Genomic DNA, 20929 nt, shown 5'->3' with positions numbered 1-20929 from the left:
TGGCCAGTTGTGGACGGCCATTTGTGGACGGCCATTTGTGGACGGCCAGCTGTAGTTGGCCAGTTGTGGACGGCTAGTTGTGGACGGCCAGCTGTAGTTGGCCAGTTGTGGTTGGCCAGTTGTGGTTGGCCAGTTGTGGGTGGCTAGTTATGGGTGGCTAGTTGTGGGTGGCTAGTTTTGTGTCGCATATCCCGGGGTGTGCTACGGAGAGACAGAAAGTAGATGCTGCGGCCCCGCTAACACATCTCAAGTCCGAACGAACCAGTGCGGCAATGAGAGCAAATTGCTCCGAAGGCTCGATTTTCGATCCGGGAGTGAGCAAGAGCAACCGATCACGGACTAAGTCAGAAACTATTCATTTGTAAGCATCCTGTGCGCCATGCGTCTCCGCGAGTCAACCCACGCGGGGCAATGCAACCTGTTTTGCCCGTGCCGTGCCGCAGGGCTTTCATTCATCGTGACCAGGGCCGGAGTTCCAAACATAGCAATCCATCGTGCAGGAGACGCAACAGCCCATTGCAGCCGTGCGCAGCGTACCTGCATGATCTGCAACAGGTGCCAAGGGGAAATGGGCCTTGTCGCGCGATCCACCAGCTGATTTTGTCATCCTCTGATGAACTCGCCGTGTTCATAGGCGCACACCGATGTGTTTCCTAGACTATGGCCTACGGGCGCTGCCCTGGCGAGTGCGGGCGTTTGATTATACCGGGCACCGCTCGCTGGTTGCGAAACGGCGAACAACCATAACACCCAATGCAACGCCGACACCTCGCGTGCCGGAGAAGGATGTGCACTCAATCCACCGAACTAAACAATGCAGGGGTCCTGGGTTTTGAATGCCGTCGCTTTGAGGTACCTCAGTGTGCGAAAGACTTCACTAGGCTCACTCTTCCAGACGCGATTGCACGCATCCCTTGAAGTAGGAGAAGAACTCGTCGCCGCCCTCCGGGCTACCATCAATGCAGGCAAAGTCACCCCTTCACGTTCAGGCGCCCACCTTACCCCCCGTATCCAGTATAATTCTCATGACGTTACCTCGTGACATCAGCGACGTCAATTTTCGCCGTTGCGCAACGCCGCGCATGCACGACGAGGGCGGAGATCAAAGGGCTGGCATTACAGCGTGCTGGCTACACTACTCACAGTTCAAAAAAGCAACTTGGATCGTCCCGTATAGGGAAAGTGGTGGTCGCACGGATGTTGGTGCAGTGCGTGGCGCATGGAGTCGTCGAAGTCTCCAATGAAAGACTTTTAACGCAGCGAGAAATGTAACCATCACGTCCATCATCGCGCCGCGCAAGGCTGGCCGGCTGCACTCCCTCCGAGCCGCAGAGGTACTGAAGCTGGGCGGGTGAGATTATGTATAAATCGGACTGCCCCCCGCTGCGTCGGCCTGTGTCGGTTCCTCCAACGATGTCCCTCATGCTTCGGTCGACAAGCCTCATGTAGTCGACAATGCCCGACCTGCTCGATCTTCCGATCGAGCTTTTGACCATTATTTTCGACTATTTACGGTCATTTCACCCAAAGCACACATGCAATGCGATGCGGACTTGCCGAATGCTGCACAGTCTGCCTGTTCCTGATCGGCGTCTTGAGCTCGGACGTGCTCCTCGTGATTACATATTGGAAATGGACACTCTGGCCGAGCGTTTGACCAACCACAAAGAAGAGGGCCACCGCATCACCGCACTGCGGTTTGATATCCACGACGACGATCCCGAAATATTAGGCTCCATTCTCGCGTTGACTCCTAAGCTTTCTTCTCTGGAGCTGGTCCATCATTTAAAGCGCACGCGCGAGTGGTCCATACCCACAACGCATATCATAGCAGACGTGCTTGAAAGCGGCAAAGCTCTGAGGGGGCTAACTACTTTCACACATTGCGCTGTTCCTCCTACCTCAGATCTGGTCGAGGACATGCACCTTCTGTTGGAGCTGCCTGCACTGAAAAACATCGACTTACACTTTGCAAACACGACGCGGTCGAATTTTTCACATGACGGTTTCCCCACGGTTAAGCTCCCTGCTACCTCAAGCGTCGTGAGTATCACGTTGAGGAATACGTGGTGGAGTCCTGAAACCCTCAGTATCATGATCGGGTGCTGTGAGATGCTCCAGCACGTTGGATGGGACCCCACAAGGACTTGGGCGATAGAGGAGTATCGTACGCTTTTCGGGGCGCTTGAAAATCACGCAAAATCCATAGAGACTCTCTCTTTTTCCGGGAAGTCACACGAAGATGGGTTACATGGTTTTCCACATATCAATCAGTTCGCCAAGCTTGGGAAAATAAGCGTCAATCACCATTTCATTGATCGCCTGTTTGACGACGTCCCACGAGACCTTGAGGTTCTATACAAGCCCAAGTGCCTACACATTGATTTTCTCGAAGCATTCGAACCGAACCCCAGGGAACAAGTGTTTGAGGAGATCCACAGACTGCTCTCAAAGATCGATGGAATGGGCAACTCCACGGGGAAATACGTGCAAACAGTCGTCGTGTCCTTTTGCGCCGCCTTGTACAAGCTAGCGAAGAGGAACATCTGGGACGATGCCATAACTGCTACCACAACAAGGGGACAGGACATGGGTGTTGACTTGAATTGGTTGTCGGAGGAGAAACCGATGGTGCGCAACGGCAAGTTCATTGTGTGGGAAAGGGGGTCTCGTGGTCTAGACCCGGCAATCGTCCCACGACAAAGATTTGAGTGCCCGGGAATCAAAGGGGCGTGGACGTGTACACATGTGAGGGAGACAGTATTTTGGGTCCCTGAGGATAGTGAGGCGACCGATAGCGTGACTGAAGTGTAATGTTTACGAATAGAGAAGCATGATTGAAACTAGCTACAGCCCTACAGCCCTACGGGTTGCACCGAACGATCCTCGAAGAGCGACCACTGAAGACATCTTGATTTCGCAAAGAGTTTGTCACACGGAAGGCGAGTAGCTCTCGCCCACTGGTGAAGCATGTCTGTCGGTTCCTATGCATCCCGTATTGGCTATGAGCACGAGCCAGGAAGCGAGCCTCGTCCTTCGGTGGGGTTTTTGCATGTGGCTAAGAACGCAACTTTGGTAATGAGGGAAGTGTCACAGCGGATAGTGTCACTGTCGGCGGAGGTGCAACTGTCATCTCTGGTAACTTCTCAGACGAAGAGTTTCTTGCGGTCATGATCTGCGCTTGCCCCATCCATCACCTGCAGAGCGATCCATTCTTCGTCGGGTAGGTCGCCCTCAGTCCCCGCCGGGACAGTGGGAACGACGCGAACTGGAGTTCCAAGAAAGAGATATTCAGGAGTAAGTGCGCGAAGGCGAGAGGGATAAGCGTGCGCGTGAGATTCGCGAAAGGAAAAAGCACGAAAGAGACATTCGCGAACAACTCCTTTCACCACGGCCTTTGCATGCGCCCCCGATCCAGACGCGTTCGCCTCCACCTCCCTCAGCAGCCAGTCCTCACGAGTGGACCTACGCCATTCAAGCCGACCGTTATCGCCTCAACCGCTATGCCTTCCTCAATGGTAACCGCCAGATCCTTGGGACGTCAGGTGAACCTACACCGCAAACGCCTACATCCTTGCGCAGCACGCCTCAGCATCTCCGCAGCAACCATCACCGGCGCTGCCTTCGACTCAGATGCTACCGCCTCTATCTACGCTGGATAGCTGACCCCCTCAAACTTACCCCCATGAGCCGCGCATCCTCACCATATGGGTCATCTCCAGGCAATTGCCCCTTGGCGCCCCGAGCACTCATGTCAGCAGCATGTGCCGCCGCAGCATCGCTCCGCCGTCTATCAGGCACTCCCTACCCGTCGCCGGGAGTTCCAGACCAGCCAATGGTGGTCTTGCCCCAGCGAATCAGCCTGTCATCAGCAGAACACAGACTCCGTTGGTGGCCACGCCTGTGGCGTCGGCACTCGCCTATGGCCCCGGAAAGGCCAAGCGAACCTCTCGTGGAGATTTACCGGGCCAAACTCGTGCTGATGGGACTGTCTACACTTGGCCTGAGTGCATGACAGGCGTTCCGAGGCGCAAAATCTATCCTGACGACCTATCTTAGGAGTCCGAGTAGAAGGATATGCGATCAGAGGTCGTCGAGGCGACGGCTAGTCGGGTCACGTCACCTTGCCATAGTTCCTTCTGCGGAGTCTTACGCTCCTTCACTTTAGTCAATCAGCCCCTTCCCTTTACATTTAATTCCTATATATTTGAATTGCATTATAGTCTTGAGCATTCACAGCTTCCTATCGAGTCAATAGCACGAAAGTTCAAGATGACTCCATACAGTGTTTTTGTGAAATATTGACGGTGTACTCCTTTGAACGACAAATTACCTTACAAAACCCTACATCTCATAGTCACTAAAAGTATTTCATAGTGTGAAAAATGTTGTGACACATAGCACTATATTGGCCGGCTGCAGCCCACTTTGAGTGACCCAGGAGTACAAGTATTCGTTCAAAACCGGATGGTATCGCAGCGGGAGCGCGGCTTATTATAATTTATTGAAGTAGATTCCATACACACAGGTCCATACCCTAGCTCCGTTAATAGACAGGGTGCGCCAACAGGAAGGTACATTTGCTCACAACTATGCTCCATTGCCTACTGTACCCTTTTGGACGCGAGAAGGATGCGGGACTCGTAGCCCGCCAAAGGGGCCTCGCATAGAAGGCTGCAGCAACAAGCCACAATACGGGTGGCAGGAACAGTTCCCCGGCACAGGGGTTGATTCGCCGCCTAGCAGTGGCTTAGGCTGAGGATGGTGGGTGGGGCAGCGGCTAGAGCAAGCAAAGGTAGCCTGATACTAGACGTGTTGGCTCAACGCGTTTTTCGACTTGTTTCCGATTCCCACCCATCGCCTCTTTCTTGTCATCAGTCGCCCGACTTCAATTAATGCTGTGTTCTTTTGCGCTGTCACGCGTACCTCTCATGTCGACATGGCGGCGACGAGCTCCTTGGAAAGGCTGCTCCGGACAGTGCGCTCACAGGAGAGCAAAGATCGTGCGCACGGAGATGAACTTGACCTTGAGATTGCCAGACTTGAGAGGGAGCGCGTCGGCATTGACGCGCGCCTCGAGAGGCACAAGGCGATCCAATCGAAGCTCGAAGTGCATGCCGCGACCAAATCGCAACTCGAGACCGACATTGCCCAGCTAGACGAGGACATCCGGAAGCAATGCGAGAAGTATCGCGATTTCTCCGATGGCTCGTTGTTAAAAAAAGTCTTTCGAAGCGAGCAGCCTCTCATTAGGCCTTTGATTTCACAGAGGGAGGCAAAGCTGCGGAGCCTACGCGACCTAGAAATCCGAGAGCCGGGCCTTTTTGATGAAATTGATGCGGAGGACATCTACCTTCCTGAATCAACGCCATCAGATGATGGATCTGGCGATGTGGATCATGGCGGGGATAGAGGTTCGAGTACGACGGATGACCCCCCCGACACTATCGACGAGCAAGCAGTGAAAGTCCTTCCTCGCCAGTCTGCACCAAACCATAAGATTCAAAAGGTGAACGCGAGGTCCTAGATGACCGAAACTGGACTAATACGTATCCCAGAAGCGTCGCCGGTCTCAACGAGAAGACACTCCGCGCAAAGTCTCTAGGCTCGCAGACCGTACAATCGATATTAGCATATTCTTCCAAGATGGCAAGAGTAAACACAGGATATTCAGAGCCAATGGTGACGAGGAGAATTGGTGGATTGTGTGGTGCAAAGAACACAGCATGACTTTCACAACCAAGAACCCACTTGCCGGGGCTGGCAAGCATCTACACTCCGACCGACATGGGAGCATGGATAAGTCGAACGAAACGGCCCTCGCACACTTAGGCTACAAGGTGCTCAACTGCAATCCGCAGCTGGCAGAGGAGAACAACCTCGCTTTAGACGCGGAGCTGGAAAATCGCGGGTCTCATGCTCCTCACAAGAGCAAGTGGCACATAACGGTATCCGGCGGCGGCGACGATGGCACAGCCGATTTTGTTCCCGAGGCTCATGTCGAGAAGCCGATGAAGCGGAGAGCCGACACCTCATCGCAGGCCGTGCTCGATCCCATCCCTGGTCACATCTATCTTGCCTGGATATCGCAGGACTTTAGGGGTGCATTCTGCTTGCCACTCCCGCCCACTGTCGAAGGGACTGGCGACGCCGAGCTGCAGGCGCATACGGAAGATCTCGTCGAGGAAATGAAGAAAGAGCCTCCGGCTTGCTATACTATGAGGAATGGTAGATTTGTGTGGGCCAAGGACTACGAGGATCATGGGTCTAGGGTCCAGGAGCGACAACATCCTGTAGTCATTATCAACAATGACAATAGGACGAAATGGACGCGAGCTTGGATTCCAGCAAAGAATCTCCGGGAGGTCGGCGAGACTGACCCATCTCTGCATTTCGTCGCTAACCGCAGCGCTGTTCTCAGGGAGCTGGAACGGCGAAACCGCCAGGACGAAGGCAGCCCGGTCGCAGGGCTTGGCGAGGGACAGACTTCAGGTGTCCAGGGCACAGGCAATGGTGACCCGGAGATCAAAACCCAATTGTCTGTAAATGAAGACAATCCACAACCTGCCGCGGAGCCAGATACAGCCGGCGAATCACCGACACCAGACCGTTCTCGTGGCAGGCAAGGAAGTGCCTTCTCGACCCGGAGACCAGAGGATAAAAATTCTGCCACTTGCTATCCAAGCTTTCGTGGCTCTACCACTGCTACGGTCACCGACGAGTCGGTAGGTGGTGAGAACAAGGCGCTGCGCCGATTTTCCATCAAGATTGGAGAGCTCCTCACCTAGTGACTTTCTTCGAAAGATAGCTCGAGACGCTCTGCAATCTCCCGATATGATCCTAGAGTACCAGACGTCCGGGCATGGTGCAGCCACCGGCGGCAGCAGTTAGGCGCGCGCCAGCGTGAGCTACTACAATGGCTATCATACGACAAGTTTTCCACTTCACATAGGTGGTGGAAGCAACATCCACCATTAGACTGTGGATCCATCTACAACTTCACTGTGCTCGATGGCTAGCTTCCGGCCTGTTAATAGCAGCCAAGGCGAGCCAAACACGTACGGAGTGGGCGTGTTCGCTAGGATCTTACTTCTTAGATGAGATCTACATGCTCCTGGCAGAGAATATGGCGATCGCATGTTTTAGTTTGGAGGGGGTCTTATTAGGCGCAAATCCGGCTGGTCCGGTCGGCCGGCTGAGCCTTGGGTTCTTGGCTCGGATGGGCTCTTTGCGTCTGTTTGCTTTGCTTCTGTGGACGGACGTTGACTCATACTAGTATTTACCTTTGTCTTGCGCGCCGTCTTCTTCGGCATTGTCGAGCTCGTACTCGGTACGCTGAGACTTTAAAGTTAGATGCTCCACCTCTGTAGCCTGGTTGAATTGTCTATTAAAGTGCTACAAGGAAGCAAGATCGGTGTGGATGCAACATGAACCGCCGAGGGAGAATAATCAACGGTCACAGGATATCAATTGCCCTTTCGTGACAATAAGGGCGCGTGACTTTCGGACTAGTCTATATCCAGGGAGAGGAGACAACCCATTCTTTAGTTATATTAAAGAACACGAGGATGTTGTTAGTCGGTCCACTATTCGGGCCACAGTCGAGTCCAATAGAAAAGCCACCGGCGTTAGCGATTGTATCGACTACGATAGAAGGCGGCTTTCCGTGTACTTTGCTGTGGATGTGAGTGCTCGAGCCGGCATGGGCGTTTGAGGACATGGGCTCATGGCGGTAAATGAGTCATGGCATGTAACTTAATGTGTCTACAGTAATTATAATATGTGAGAGGCGCCGGCCGCATTTCGGATTACTATCGTCTGGCCTCCTATACCAGCGTCCGGAATTGGCACATGACGACCATTACAAAAGGCCCAAGCTGGCGATGTCCGATTTCAGCTTCGGAATAAGTCATATGTCAGGTGCATTAGAACGCCCGGTTCTTTTATCCGTCTGCAGAGCGATCGGTCTTCATGAGTGTCGGCCTTCTGCAGCCCTGTAGCCGACTTTCCCCTAGTCCAGCATGAGGGGCAAATGAATTGGTTAAGCGTATCACTGCGTTTCACTAGATCACATACAGCCTCCACCCCATGGAATCGCCGGAGTCAATGTCCGCTGGTTGCTACGTATTTACCATTGGGAAGCCAGAACCTGCCTAAAAGTCTAAGGGGAGCGAGAACGGAGATAAGAAACTCAGTGGCGATTTCGTGTCCGAGGTTATGTCTTCCTGGAAGATAGCCTGGTTGTCAGCTCGACCGCTCGGCAGTGACATGTGCAATTGTTACCCTATACTGATCACGACCTGAGGCGCGCACAGACCTGCGCGCATCTCTGTTTTCTAGTCAAAGGCGTAGCTAGTGATTGTAGCTCTTCGAGCTACGTCTTGTCAATAAAGCCAGTCCTACCTGAGAAGAGTGCCTGCCCGTAGCAATAGACTTACTCCTGATGTCTCGTCCCCCCCTTCACCTGAGACGCCGACTAGCCGTGACAGGCGCTCTGGTTTGTGGATACACCGTAGCCGAGAGACCCTGGTGTCTTGCTAGGTGGTACAGTATTACCAAATGTGCACTGTTAAGATGAGTTAGTAGCACGTGTCATCCTTTCCGACGTGATCGGATCCGCTCCCTACCCCCTAAGATATCTACGTCGCTAACGATGGTTTCCGCTGCTGGCGCCTGACCTGCCACGCGATGAGGACATCGGCCGACGGAACTACCACGACTAGCTCTTAGGCTAGGCATTCAGCTCCGTTTAGTAATCGTTTAGGCCTTTGTCTAGTGTAGCGAGGATCTGGTGCGGGCTTATGGCGCGTGGCTAAATCACGAGGCCTCCGAGGAGCAGAAAGGGTATTCTGAATTTATACAACAGCTGACATGAAAGTATGGTTTTGACCGTAACAAGGAATAGACCTTATTTTTCTTATCGAAGAAGAAGGCGTACCTCGGGGAGTTGTATGGCGGTTACGTATGCAACGTTATATGGTTCATGAAGCAGCGACAGAAGGCAAGGGGCAATGAGAAGAATGGTTTAGAGCACAAATTGTATATTAATTCATGATACGTCGTTTGGCAGTCACCGAGAGTGTCCCGCTAGTAATTTAAAGTCGGTTGTGTCGGCAAGTTCGACAAGCCAGGATTCGACATCCAGCACATTCAAAAATGTACTGGGGAAGATGGTCCTGACATTCCTCGCATTGAAAAGCGCCCGGCCGAATGCTCCAAGATTCATGGCCACATTCCTGGTTGTCTCGCAAGTTCTGCTGCTCTTGTTCCATTCGAGCTGCTCGTTCCGCCTCATCCAATTCGTGCCCCACGTCTCGATCTACAACGGTACTGGCACGATCTAGCAGCCTATTTTCATGCCACTGTTCACAATTGCAAGTCTTCCACTTCTCTCCGCAAACATAACAGAATTGAGCACCGCAACGACAGGCTATTGCAACATTAGCGCGGCGTTTCTGAGTACAGTACGCTTTGATTCCAACTTACAGATGTGATTACACCCAGTGCTCAGCTCTATCAAGTTACGGCAGGATAAGCAACGTTGCCAGCCTCGTTTGTTCGCCAGCCTCAGTGCATCCAGCGTGGTTGCATCAGGGGGACAATCGCCCTCATGAGCCGGTTTTTTACAGTCCGTGCAAGTGCGGCTGTGACACTTGACACAGGTTGCTCTTCTGCCTCGAATGAACTGTGGCGGCACAAACGTCGAGCAGGATAAATTGTGGCAGTATGTTCGATTTGGTGTGCCATGCTCCACCTCCTTAGCACGGTATCTCCCTGCAAGCTTGGGCGGAATAAAAATTTGATTCAGTCCAAGAGGGATGGCTTGGCGACAACATCGAGCTGGGAAAAGAGATTCGTCATTTATCGCAGCCTCGAACAGACCTGCGATACAAGTGCGGCAGTAGTCATGGGAAGAGGGGCAACGAACGGTGTCGATGTACGATACATCCTCTTCGCAGCCGGTGCAATGTCGGGTACCGTATTTTGCAGCTGCTTTCGCCCCCTGTGACGATGATTCCGCGTGGACAGCATGCGGAGCACGGCCAGGTAATTTACCAGCATCGATGAACATGATAGCAAGTTTTCCCATCATCTCATCATCGATAAGTGGTGCGGATGAGAATGTGTGCGGCGAAACGTTCATCGGGTCGATATTGACTGAGTCGGGATTCATCGAGTCAATATTTGTCGCATACTCTCTGTCATATATAGCTTGCTGCTCTTCGTCGAGGCTGCGTTGAATGGCTTCAGTATCCGACAGCATTGCTTCAGCAATGCTGCGACACATGATGTCGTCAGCGATGAAAGTCTGGAGTTGCTCAAGCTCTTCTTTGAACATCTGAACAGCAAGTTCAGCATCCGGCAGGTGGCCAACAGCATGTTTCCCTTTGAGCAAGCTCTCTGCATCCTCCAGTTGAAGCTTGGTAATCAAATCGAGGCTTGCATTGTCGATCGGGTAAGCCATGGTGGAATCTTGACAGGACTTCTCTTGCACGGTAGATAATTGACAGGTTTTCTCTTGGACGATATGCATGAATCTGATGCTGCGTAGGATGTGAGCTGGCGCATTCTCGAGCTGACAAGTTGCTGCGCCAGAAGAGTTGCTGCCTCAGAAGAGTTGCTGCCTCAATTCGAAGGCAGCAGTTTCCCAATGCGGCGAGTTGGCGTCAAAGATTGGTAAGTGTTCGCCAAGCCAAGCCAATCAAAGCCGGTCTTCGAAAACCCTTGCCAGAGGAACCAAGTTAATCCGCTCTTCGTCATGCTGCACTGATGTACGGATAGCCGGAATTGGACAGAATAGCGTACGACACGTGACTCGACTGCCCAGCCTTGCGCAGGATATTTTCGCGCCACGGAGCGGCAATTCCCAAGCCAAGCCATTGTTGAAGAGGGAGAATGAAGGAAGCCTGAGACATCACCAGCATGAGTGCGGTTAAATATGACCAACTTCTAAGGAATCAAAAGTTTGTTCCGTAAGGACCGTAAGGAGCGTGCGCAACTGGCTAAACATATTGCATTCAGGTACATTCAAAGACTATTTCCAAGAGCGATGTATCAATGGATGCCAGCCAGCCTCAAGCACCTCTATCGCCTTGTTCCTTCAGCATCATTGTTCTGGCGATCTCCATATATCGCTGGACCTCGGTTGGCCCGAGTTCGTCAAATCTCATTCGACGATCTTGCACTTCTGAAAGACTGCGTTTAGAAAAGTGAGCAAAGCTGGAGTAACGAACTTAAACATACCTGTTGTTGTTGTTGTGGCCCGAAGTGCGGTTTTTGAATGACAACAGCAGCAACGCCACCTCAGGAACATTCCAACCATTGAAGCATACTCTGCCTATCTCATAGGCTATTCGTGTCTTGGATTGGGTTGTTGTATGCTTGAAGGACCATATCGAACGAAGATCCTTCACACGGTTTGTCCATAACTTCATAGAATCGATATTCGCGAATTCAGGAAAGATGCAACGCTTATAACGCATTAGCTTTCTTAGTTCAAATCATTCCTCTGATAGATGAAGCGAACCAGCATCTCTGGATGGAGTGCCAGGGATCGGAGGTTTTTGTAGAGCTTCTCCCTCGGGCAAGTGGCTAACAAATGCCGAATTCTGGTCGAGCTGATATGCATCGGGTCCCCCGTGGTAGGAATAAAACGGATCCATTGCTTCGGCGTCTGCTTGCGATGACACACTTTCACGCCCTCTAATTGTTCGAAGTATTCTAGGAGACACTCTTTCAAGAGTCTTCCGAACATAGACGGATCTACAAAGTTAATTGACCGTGAATCGAGAAGCTTCGGGCGACTGCTCACCTTCCTGTTGAGCGCAGCTCATCGCTTTTTCCCCAAGCATATTTAAACTGGTTGGACACCACGCGACCGTGCGCAAAGCTCGCTGGTGCATTTGGTCCTCATTTTCGACAACGGCTTCCCAGTCTTCACAGTCCTCTATCCGGAGCAATCTTCCGTGCGAAGAGGTAAAGTCAGCAACTCGTCCCGCATTCCCAACAAGTATCTCATCACAATCCCAAGCGCCCCAATGAGGGGGAAAAGTACGCCGTATATGGTCTGGGCCGAGCAGAACTGTAAATCCTATGTCGAATCCGTCCCGACAAATTGCGAGGGTAAGACGCTGTCGAAAATAACCCCATTCCTCTACGCTGCGATCATATACCCAAAGCCAGTCATGCGGAACATATTCTCCTCGCCATAAACGCACCCTCTGATCCTTGGTGAAAACACGGCTACCTTGGCACTTCTGTGCTACATCCTCATCGTCTAAGAGGATCACAATGGCAGCAATCACGTTGAGATCTTGGCTTCTGGAAAAGGCCTGGTAGAGTAGTTCCTGGTGTGCTTGGTGTGGAGGATTGAACGACCCAGGATACAAGAGAATGCGGTTTCTGCGATTTCGCTGAAGTTGAGGTCGACTATGCGTAATCCCTTGATCGAATATTTGTTGGTGGATCGAATAAGATCCCTGAAAATGACAATCTTCGATGTAGCAGCCAAGATCTGCCGTGGATTCCATGCTGGTTAGTGCCGTTGTTTATACCGCTACTAGGCCGAGCCACTACCGGCTCAACAAGGCTTTTTGGCGTTTGATGTCTGGTCCGGGGCGAAGTATACTATAGCAAAGAGGGGGAATGATAGAAGACACTGGAGTGTCGATGTTTTGAACAAACAGATGAAGGAGTTTATCTTTGAGTATATGAAGACAAGCTGTCAGATCGGCGATCAAGTCAGGAAGATGAGTGCGCCATTGCAAAGCTTAAGTTCTTAGCGTGACTGCCAGTCCCTTTCCTCATCGAGTGCTCAATGAGTTCCACCTGGCATGGTCATAAGAAATACGACTACATGAGGTCATGCTTCTATTGGGTGACTTGAATGGTTCCGCTACGAATGATAACGACAACGCTTGTGCTGGCAAGCATGGTTTGGATCGCGTTTGGAATGGAGCTCGAAGTGAGCTAGCCACCCTATTTCAGATTCACACCCACGCGGAAGTCACAGCACTACTGCCCCATGTTACGGATTCCACACAGTCGAGAAAATGGCCCGGTCATGGCGTTCCGATGGCTACTTCGACAACAGGTAAGTAAGTAGCTAGTCGTCCCGTCTCTCAGACGAGTCTGTCATCTCCCAAACCAAAGGGTAGAACGCCCTAGTAATTTAAGACATGTCATACTCAGACTACCTGCCGTAGGGCGCTGATTCACCCCTCGTCAAAGGATCAGGGGTTTCCCTATCTATTTCCGTGCTTGCTAGGCATCCAGCCTGCTGTTGACCTCCAACACTAGTCAACGACTACGCGCGATGGGCGAGATTGAACTTCACAATGTATTCACCGGTTTAGCGCTACAAGTGCCTACAGGTCACCTATCAATTCACCAACACCGCTGAGGGACTGCCTGCTTATCGATCGCGTTGAGCATCTGTAGCACTGCGGCCTTGTCCGCCTTTGATCGCTGCTTGTCTGTCGGCAGAGGTGTCAAGGTTTGGTGAACGTGTTCCGGGGGCGTTGTGCCTCTATGTTGAAGGTCACGGTGGTTCTGGAAATTGCAGTGGCTTCGTCGGCTGTCTGAACGGCAGCTGATCGAACTTGCAGCCATGTTATTGAAGAGAAACTCGACTGTGTGAGGTTTTAAGAATACTACACCTGCAGCTAGCCGGGTGTTTGCTGGGAATTTGAGGTTTGCTGTAGCCTGATATAATCAAGTCGCCCAGCTCCTAAGCCAGAAATCATGTGACCATGCATGTGATTTCGCTCTGGCTATGACTCACTGCAAGGAGGCTTCTAGGATATGACGGATATAATCGTGCCAACTTGACCTTTTCTCCGACTGATCCAACACTGGCTCCCCGACTCTGGAAAGCCCAGACGGATAGATTTTGTCCTTCTCCGCCGAGACGTATCTCCGAACGATTAAACAGCTAATGTCATCGTTTGCACTGCCCCTACAGTCCTTGGTGTTCGGTCACTGTTCGGAACCTACCACCGTGCCCACGAATTGTAGCGCATGCGGTAGCATGTCGGGTCATGACGCTGCGCTGGCTCTTGCTTTCACAAGCCATGTGCACGATTTGGTATGTTTTTCCTGAATTTTCCGTCATGTTGGAATCACGATCCGTAGAGGCTACGTTGCCACCTAGCCCCCCTTTGCTCTGAGCTTCATACCGCTTTCTGTGTTTCGTAACCAAGCCCAGCACTGGAAACTACTCCTATAATACTATAGGTTCTACTACTGGTTTTTAAATGTGCCAGCAGGTTTGGCTATAGCCTGTTGCGTCCAATGCTTGCCCTCGGCTCATTGTATCGCCGACCAGGATAAGGTGTAGAAACGCGTTACCTATCAAGGCCAGAGACTTGTTTCCGTGCCCTCTTGTATTACACAAGACCTGGACTCGTCTGGTCCCATATCTCTACAGAGACACAGACAAGTTACATCTTGGCGTGAGTATGTTCCAACCGTCCACACCAGGGCACATGACGGAGACTCGTTCGCCAAAGCCCCCATCTGTTGATGCAATACGAGGGTTGAAAGGCCATTCCAGACCGTGGGCGGCGTTGGCTTGTTCGAGACCGAAATGTATATCTTCGGAATGCACGGCGGGCGCGTCGGCGGGAAGACGTCGTTCAAGCGTTGTTTTATTCTTGGAGCGTATTGGAGCTGCGAGGTTCGCCGATATCTTGGTGGCCGCCGTCGGAACCCCTCCGTCGCCATTGTATTACCTGCGCATGCTGCACGGGGAGGTTGTGGCTGTTGCCACCGCTTTCGGTTGCCGAGACTGGAATTTGGCTTGCGTGCTCCCTGGTGTCTGACTCCGCGACCAAAATGATTGGAATTGCCAAGCACTAACCTCCCGTGTGGTATTTGTGTTTTGGCTAACGCTTCTTGGTTGGAATGTGGAGATTTCGCAACCTCGTTAGACTCTCAAATTCATTCCGAAGAGCCAGAGCTCGGCAAGAGGCAGCGGCTGGCAAGGAGGATAAGTGCCGCCTGCTCCATCCTACTCGTTGTCCTCATTGAATCAGTCCAGGCTACTATTAAAGTACGCCTTCCAATCCGCTAAACGCGCCGTTTTACTTTCCACATCGACTTGACCATGGAGATCCGCTGCGTCATCTGCTTGCGCCGCTTTCGCACGAAAATGGCCCTCCTATAGCACAATGCATCAACCGGGCACTCAGTTTGCCAACATTGTCAAAAAGTATTCGCCAGCCCAGAAAGCCTCAAGCAACATACCGATGCAGCCCACGAGTGGAAATGTCCCCGCTGTCCCGCAAGCTACTCGACAACACCAGCCTTGGCAAAACATCAAAGAAGATCAAACCACTGCTACTGCGGTGATTGCAACAAGTCGTTCTCTAGCCTGTCAGCCTTGAACTCCCACTTGCAGAGCTCACTTCACTCGACCGAGTTTCGATGCTGCGACTGCGACCGACAGTTCAATAGCTCTCAGTCACTGGAGCAGCACCTCCAAGACGCTACTCATTCGCCAAAACCTGAACACAAATGCAAAACATGCCATCGCAAGTTCGGGACTGCCATCGCTCTTAAAAACCACATGCGCGACAAGACTCATCCAAAGCTCAAGTGTGACAAGTGTTCTCGTGAGTTTTCGCTTGCAAGTGCTCTGCAGCAGCACCTATAGTCTCCTGCTCACCACCCGTTGTGCAATCTTCGCTGCATTGGGAGTTCATGCCGCACAAATTTCTCTACGCCATCTGGATTGATCCACCATCTTGAAAGCGGGACATGTTCATCTGGGATGAGCCGCAAGAAACTCAACCGTCTTGTCTTATACTATGACACAGACCGCCTTATCACGCGGCCTCATCACGACGCGGACGGTGTTCTCCTCGAAGTCAATAAGCGACTGGAAACAATAACACAGGTCCAAAACACTGAGGTTGGCACGTTAAGCAAGAAACCTCCTTCCTGTGATTCCAAAATTTCGCTCACTCCCAGCTGGACTCCAAATTCGGAGAGTATTGCTTCCGAGGACTGGGCAGTGCTCGTGTCTCAATCAGGCACACAGCGCTGCCCTTTCTGCCCCTCAGAACGCTTGCCTTTTGCATCAGAACTAGCTTTGCAGCACCACCTCCAATCGGCAGCTCACTCTCAACCTTTCGTATTTTGTCCCAGCCCGCTGGGGTCCAAGCGAATGAGAAGCAAGCACCAGTCCGTGAGGTCTTTCAATACCATTAGCGGGCTGGTACAGCATCTTGAAAGCGGAAAATGCTCAGGCGGCATAGCTACATTCTGGGAGGCCATGAGCTATTTAGAGACACGTATAGAAATATTAGGGCTAGACATGAAATTTATTACTTAATTTACTTCGCATGGGCAATCAAAATGTAGGGCAGAGCAAGATCTCTCCCTATACTTACTTCTATATCCCTACTATCTATATCTCTCATCCTCCGTATTTAAATTCTTCTTACTATCTTTACCCTCTTTTTTCATCCTCTTTGTCCTTTGTCTTCCTTTACTTGCTATCTTTATTTCTCCTTCTTTACTTATTATCTCCTTCTCCTCTCCTCCTCCCCCCTTACTGTCGCAGTCCTCGCCCCCGCTCGCGCATATATACCTTTCGTACGAGGCTAGGCTGTTCATCCGGTGGCATGGCCGCCTCTTGTCGGGCCGGAGCTGTCGTAGAGCGTCGCGTCCGCGTAGCTCGTACGTCGAGAGCACGTCGAGCGTCCGTCATAGCGGCTCTCTTCGTAGGTGATAGGCCTAGTGCTTCGGGCCATCGGGCACGAGGCACGTCCCGCAGCGCCGGCATAATACCACCCTTTGCTAGGCGTTATAGGCGAGTTCGTGGACGGCTGTAATCAAGAGCGAGACGGGGGGCGGGACGGAGAGAGGGAGGGGGAGGGTATCGTTTAACCTCCTTCCCCTTCCCCTTTCTTTCTTTCTTACTCACTTACTCACTCACTCACTCTCTCTCTCTCTCTGTGTCTTTCCTTCCTTCCCCTATTAACTAAACACGGACCTTATAGTACGCCCCGCTCGACCAATCACCGTCGACTCTTTCATACGATCCTCTTTCGTGCGACACCACCGCGCCGCGCGACCACCCCTGCCAGGTCACCGCGCCCCGGCAGGGATCCCCCTTGAAGCAAAGAGGCGCGTAGAAGAAAATCTTTCTCCGAAATGGGGCCGGTGCTGTGGCTGACGAAGTGGCTGAGTGTCCCTTTTTGTGTGACTGTCACGTGCAGCCACTGATCACATCTCAAAGTCACATGACAAAGCACGAGACAGCAGGATGATGGAAGAGTTGCTCCCCGCAGCCTTGAAGCTTCCTTCATTAGCAGGCGATTCGTTTCCAAAAAATCCGCCATGATGCCACAATCCGAGGGCACAATGGCAGGCCTCTCACCCGGCGACTTCCCCTCAGGCTCGCCTAACACATCACTACCAGCAACGACATGCGCTAAGATATCTCCTGGAAAGAATGCAGAAACCGCAAAGGCCACACCAATAACAGATGACGCCATACTGGAAGAAGTAGCAACCATAGTTACTGAAAAGCCGCTGAAAGTCCGCCCAATGACCCAAACTAAGCGTACTGTTTCGGATCTCACGGTAGAGCTTCCAGACACTGAAGAAAGTATTGTTCTGCAAACATGGAACAAAGCACTATCGCTTGATGAAGGAAGATGCGGCGCCCCTACGAAATCTACGAAGAACATTGAGCGTTGCATGATCAAGATAGCTCCGTCGAGGACGACAGAAATTCAGAACCTGATAAAAATGCTCAGGCGCCTGAACCACTCACCTCGGCAAGTTGAGAGACACCTCGACGATCTCGCAAAACTTGTACACTGTCACTGGCACGATCACCCACCTATTCGTGATATTCGAATAGACGAGTGGTTAGCAGCCCTGCCTGATTCACCACGCACTCCGACGCTAGAGAGACGGCTGCGCACTATTCTCGGTCCAGCGCCAAGCAAATGTGCGAGTCTGACAAAATTGGGCAAGCCCTGTAGGAACTCGGTCAAACGCGAGGATCAGTATTTCTGTGGAAAGACTATTAGTAAGATGGTGCAGATCGCGACTGTCGCTTCAGACGACGACACTTTGGATGACCTCGCGCCGGTTTTGCGGCGTCATATGCTGTGCCACATGCACCAGAAGTACACTCCTACATATCAGGACGAGTATGCATCAGCAATCAATAAGTTCCAGGCAGCTTGTCAACATGAGAGAAAAAGGCGTGAAACCGAAAATGCAATTGCAGAGACAAACAACACCGGTGAGGGCAATACAGCTGCCCTAATGGACAGCGGCAGCCATGCACTTATAACGCCACCATCTAGCCCGAAAACTCTCAAAGTGAGCCGGAATCCTCGCAACTACTGGAAAGAGGGGTTCGACATGAGCCCATTTGACGTGCTCGGGAAAAATGATATCGTTGAAAAATATAAAACCCCAAACGAGATGATTCGGAGAGTTGCGGAGGATTTACTTGACACAAACCCGAAACCGTCAAAGAATGAGGTGGCTAATGGTTATCTGTATTCATTCAGAGTACCTGGCAATGAACGCTTTGTCAAAATTGGATTCACGACGCGAGAAGGTGAGACTCGTATTGAGGAGTGGAAAAGAAATTGCAATCGAGATCCTGAAATTCTCTACCTGGCGACGAACGTTGTGCCACATGCGCACCGCGTCGAGAAATTGGTACATGCAGAGCTCATGGAGCATAGAGTGCGGATATACTGTGAGCGATGCGGGAAACAGCACATTGAGTGGTTTGAGGCGCCGGAGGCTATTGTGATTGCTTCTCTGAAGAAATGGTCACTGTGGATGGCGGGCAAGCCGTATGAAAAGAAACATTTGGAATGGCATTTGAGGGAAAATTACAAGAAACGTCTGCACGACGTCGGGAAATTCTTGAAGGACTTGCAAGAAGGAGTAGAGGCTGCCGAATTGGAAAACCAAATTAGCTAGGATAGGGAGCCATTCGAAAGTCACCATGAGGAACCTCTGAAGTTTGTGCCAGACAAGCGATGCCCACATCCATTTCTTGAGGAACCCAGGAGTAGCATCCCAGATTTCTTTGCTAACTAAGTTAACTTAAGACCGCATGTATGTCTGATGTCCGTACACCACCCAGGTTCAAAACAGCCTTAATGTCTCTCTCACAACTGGGACCATGCGCCGCCACGCCCCATCGATGTATCTCGTTGATCCAGTCCACTAGCTCCTCGACACCGTAGACATCTGTGCAGTCTGCCCCGACCAGCCTCGTCATCGTACAGCCATGCCACCGCTCATCTCCTCGTGGCTCGTGTGGTTCGAGAACCCAGAAAACGAACTTTGACCCCACGAACGTCAGCGCGTAGTGCCGAATGTTGGAATCCATTTCCAGACCCGGCCGTGCTTCGCGGGCCGCCTCACGGAGTTTGTACCTATTGTACAGTGCCATGGAGCCTGCAGCAGCCACTTGTGCAATGGCGGCGTCCTCAGATACGCCATCCCGCTTGAACTCGACTGTGAAATATGGACACGTAATCCAGTCGCGCACATATGCGCAGTTCTGGATTTGGAACCGGTACCGCGGATTGAACCCTTTGAGGGACAGCCAATATGCGCAGTCAGGTCGAATATCCCACGACCACTCCACAATAGGGTGTGTACTATCCAGTACAGGAGGTTTGCGCCAATGCGTGTTCTCCTTTGGTGGATTGACCAGCTGCAGCATCCGCTCGCCTCGCCATTGCCTATCATCCGAGTCGGGCAGGTACCGCGGGGAGCGTCTCAAGAATTGCTCCTTGGCGAACGAGGCAAACTCCTCCTCACATAGACCCAGCGCCTTCATCTCCTTGTATTCGTTCGACAGCGACCGTACCCAGTCAGCATTGCCGCTGACCCAGATGTCGGTATGAGATAGCCCCCCCACTTTGTCATAGCCTTCTGATGGACGGTTCGTATTGAAGTGGGCGAACGCGCTAGCAACGATAGCGTTCGTATCTTTGACTCTTATAGCACGCGGAAGCAGGATCAGTTCGGTAAATTTCGCGTTGCGAGGTGTGACCCCCGTGCGAGACGTCAAGGTGCTATCCGGAGTACCGACCGACTCGCCTGAGTCAACGAGATTGGGCTGATCGGACAAGCTCGATCGGCCGGTATCAGATGCTAGACCGCGAGGCAGACGGGAGTTGCGCTTCGCAGCACGTGCAGACATGTCTCGATTCTTCCGCACTTCGATCCAAGTTGCGTCAGTGTTGTCGGCGTCGGCGTCAGGGACTCCCATGGGGCTGTTGGGTCGCAGGGCGGTGAGCATCATCTGCAAGATCCCGACACAGCCAATGGCATTGGAGAAGGCATGCGCGTACCCGAAGAGTGCGGCCTTGTTCGCGGCAGCAACCCTTTATCGAATATTTGGGGCAGCATTGACGTCGCGTATGAGGTTGTACGACAAGGTGATATCAGGGTAAACCGAAGCCTTGTAATGCGAAATCCAGCGTTTCGCGGCGAAACGTCGGGAAGTGGACCTGGCATCCAATCACTGAGGCGGATCCTCCTCCAGGCTGACTCGCCGAATGAGCGCAAGCCTTATCTTGGATAATTGGCGGGGTCGCAGCTCCACCTGTCCTCGAAATCTGTTATGCATAGTTCTCTCCATGCAAGAGATTGCTCTGGCGGTTATCTCGACAGGACTCGCACGAAACTAGTCGCGCTTCATGGCAGGTCAAGACTGAGAGGTACTAGTTCCGCCAGTTCTATCGGAAGTCGCGGGAAGTAGTCTAACGATTTTTCATCTTCTCGGCGTACCGTGGTTAAACCTCCGACTCTAATACTGCGAACCTCATTATTATATCCTCCTACCTTGGAGCTTGCTTACAATGACACTTTGATCTTGCGCTTCCAGAAACACAGTGACTCCTCGCTGCTGACTTGCGCGTTTAGGTAC

At 52.0% G+C, this 20929-nt stretch overlaps 7 protein-coding genes across 7 annotated transcripts; 4 read left to right on the top strand and 3 right to left on the bottom strand.

Moving 5' to 3' along the window:
* Nucleotides 1–1455: 1455 nt before the first annotated feature.
* On the top strand, nucleotides 1456–2814 carry F5Z01DRAFT_640027 (uncharacterized protein; the record flags this gene model as incomplete). The annotated part of the gene is made up of 1 exon (XM_046262491.1): nucleotides 1456–2814. One exon carries the CDS (start codon nucleotides 1456–1458, stop codon nucleotides 2812–2814), a length of 1359 nt encoding a protein of 452 aa, XP_046114541.1.
* Nucleotides 2815–4845: 2031 nt separating this feature from the next.
* Nucleotides 4846–6788, top strand: F5Z01DRAFT_753454 (uncharacterized protein; the record flags this gene model as incomplete). The annotated part of the gene is made up of 2 exons (XM_046267093.1): nucleotides 4846–5509; nucleotides 5559–6788. Exons 1-2 carry the CDS (start codon nucleotides 4940–4942, stop codon nucleotides 6786–6788), a joined length of 1800 nt encoding a protein of 599 aa, XP_046114540.1. The 5' UTR covers nucleotides 4846–4939.
* A 2240-nt stretch (nucleotides 6789–9028) lies between these two features.
* Nucleotides 9029–10672, bottom strand: F5Z01DRAFT_665335 (uncharacterized protein). Its single transcript, XM_046264160.1, has 2 exons — nucleotides 9487–10672; nucleotides 9029–9430 (listed from the first exon to the last, which is right to left on the bottom strand). The coding sequence occupies exons 1-2, from the start codon at nucleotides 10532–10534 to the stop codon at nucleotides 9096–9098; spliced, it is 1383 nt and encodes a 460-aa protein (XP_046114539.1). The 5' UTR covers nucleotides 10535–10672; the 3' UTR covers nucleotides 9029–9095.
* Nucleotides 10673–10796: 124 nt separating this feature from the next.
* On the bottom strand, nucleotides 10797–12705 carry F5Z01DRAFT_665330 (uncharacterized protein). The gene is made up of 4 exons (XM_046264159.1): nucleotides 11813–12705; nucleotides 11528–11763; nucleotides 11245–11471; nucleotides 10797–11188 (listed from the first exon to the last, which is right to left on the bottom strand). Exons 1-4 carry the CDS (start codon nucleotides 12528–12530, stop codon nucleotides 11161–11163), a joined length of 1209 nt encoding a protein of 402 aa, XP_046114538.1. The 5' UTR covers nucleotides 12531–12705; the 3' UTR covers nucleotides 10797–11160.
* A 2465-nt stretch (nucleotides 12706–15170) lies between these two features.
* On the top strand, nucleotides 15171–16365 carry F5Z01DRAFT_753450 (uncharacterized protein; the record flags this gene model as incomplete). Its single annotated transcript, XM_046267092.1, has 3 exons — nucleotides 15171–15347; nucleotides 15401–15614; nucleotides 15819–16365. 3 exons carry the CDS (start codon nucleotides 15171–15173, stop codon nucleotides 16334–16336), a joined length of 909 nt encoding a protein of 302 aa, XP_046114537.1. The 3' UTR covers nucleotides 16337–16365.
* Nucleotides 16366–17038: 673 nt separating this feature from the next.
* F5Z01DRAFT_349171 (putative helicase A859L) lies at nucleotides 17039–19001 on the top strand. The gene is made up of 2 exons (XM_046259251.1): nucleotides 17039–17186; nucleotides 17246–19001. Exon 2 carries the CDS (start codon nucleotides 17347–17349, stop codon nucleotides 18961–18963), a length of 1617 nt encoding a protein of 538 aa, XP_046114536.1. The 5' UTR covers nucleotides 17039–17186; nucleotides 17246–17346; the 3' UTR covers nucleotides 18964–19001.
* An 83-nt stretch (nucleotides 19002–19084) lies between these two features.
* On the bottom strand, nucleotides 19085–20269 carry F5Z01DRAFT_683752 (uncharacterized protein; the record flags this gene model as incomplete). Its single annotated transcript, XM_046265878.1, has 1 exon — nucleotides 19085–20269. The coding sequence occupies one exon, from the start codon at nucleotides 20267–20269 to the stop codon at nucleotides 19085–19087; it is 1185 nt and encodes a 394-aa protein (XP_046114535.1).
* Between the last annotated feature and the right edge of the window lie 660 nt (nucleotides 20270–20929).

The sequence above is a fragment of the Emericellopsis atlantica genome (assembly GCF_019669845.1).
Source record: "Emericellopsis atlantica unplaced genomic scaffold F5Z01scaffold_34, whole genome shotgun sequence".
Taxonomy (NCBI): Eukaryota; Fungi; Ascomycota; class Sordariomycetes; order Hypocreales; family Bionectriaceae; genus Emericellopsis; species Emericellopsis atlantica.
The sequence above is the reverse complement of the archived record's forward strand: the minus strand, read 5'-3'. Positions and strand labels throughout refer to the sequence as shown.

Excerpts from the sequence above, each read along its gene's own strand:
- F5Z01DRAFT_665335 (XM_046264160.1), bottom strand. The coding sequence starts at position 10,534 with ATGCATATCGTCCAAGAGAAAACCTGTCAATTATCTACCGTGCAAGAG. Across the intron at positions 9,431-9,486 it reads CACTGGGTGTAATCACATCT|CCTGTCGTTGCGGTGCTCAA; the intron begins GTAAGTTGGAAT and ends ATGTTGCAATAG.
- F5Z01DRAFT_665330 (XM_046264159.1), bottom strand. The coding sequence starts at position 12,530 with ATGGAATCCACGGCAGATCTTGGCTGCTACATCGAAGATTGTCATTTT. Across the intron at positions 11,472-11,527 it reads CACTCCATCCAGAGATGCTG|CGTTGCATCTTTCCTGAATT; the intron begins GTTCGCTTCATC and ends ATGCGTTATAAG. Across the intron at positions 11,189-11,244 it reads GGCCACAACAACAACAACAG|AAGTGCAAGATCGTCGAATG; the intron begins GTATGTTTAAGT and ends GCAGTCTTTCAG.
- F5Z01DRAFT_349171 (XM_046259251.1), top strand. The coding sequence starts at position 17,347 with ATGATGCCACAATCCGAGGGCACAATGGCAGGCCTCTCACCCGGCGAC.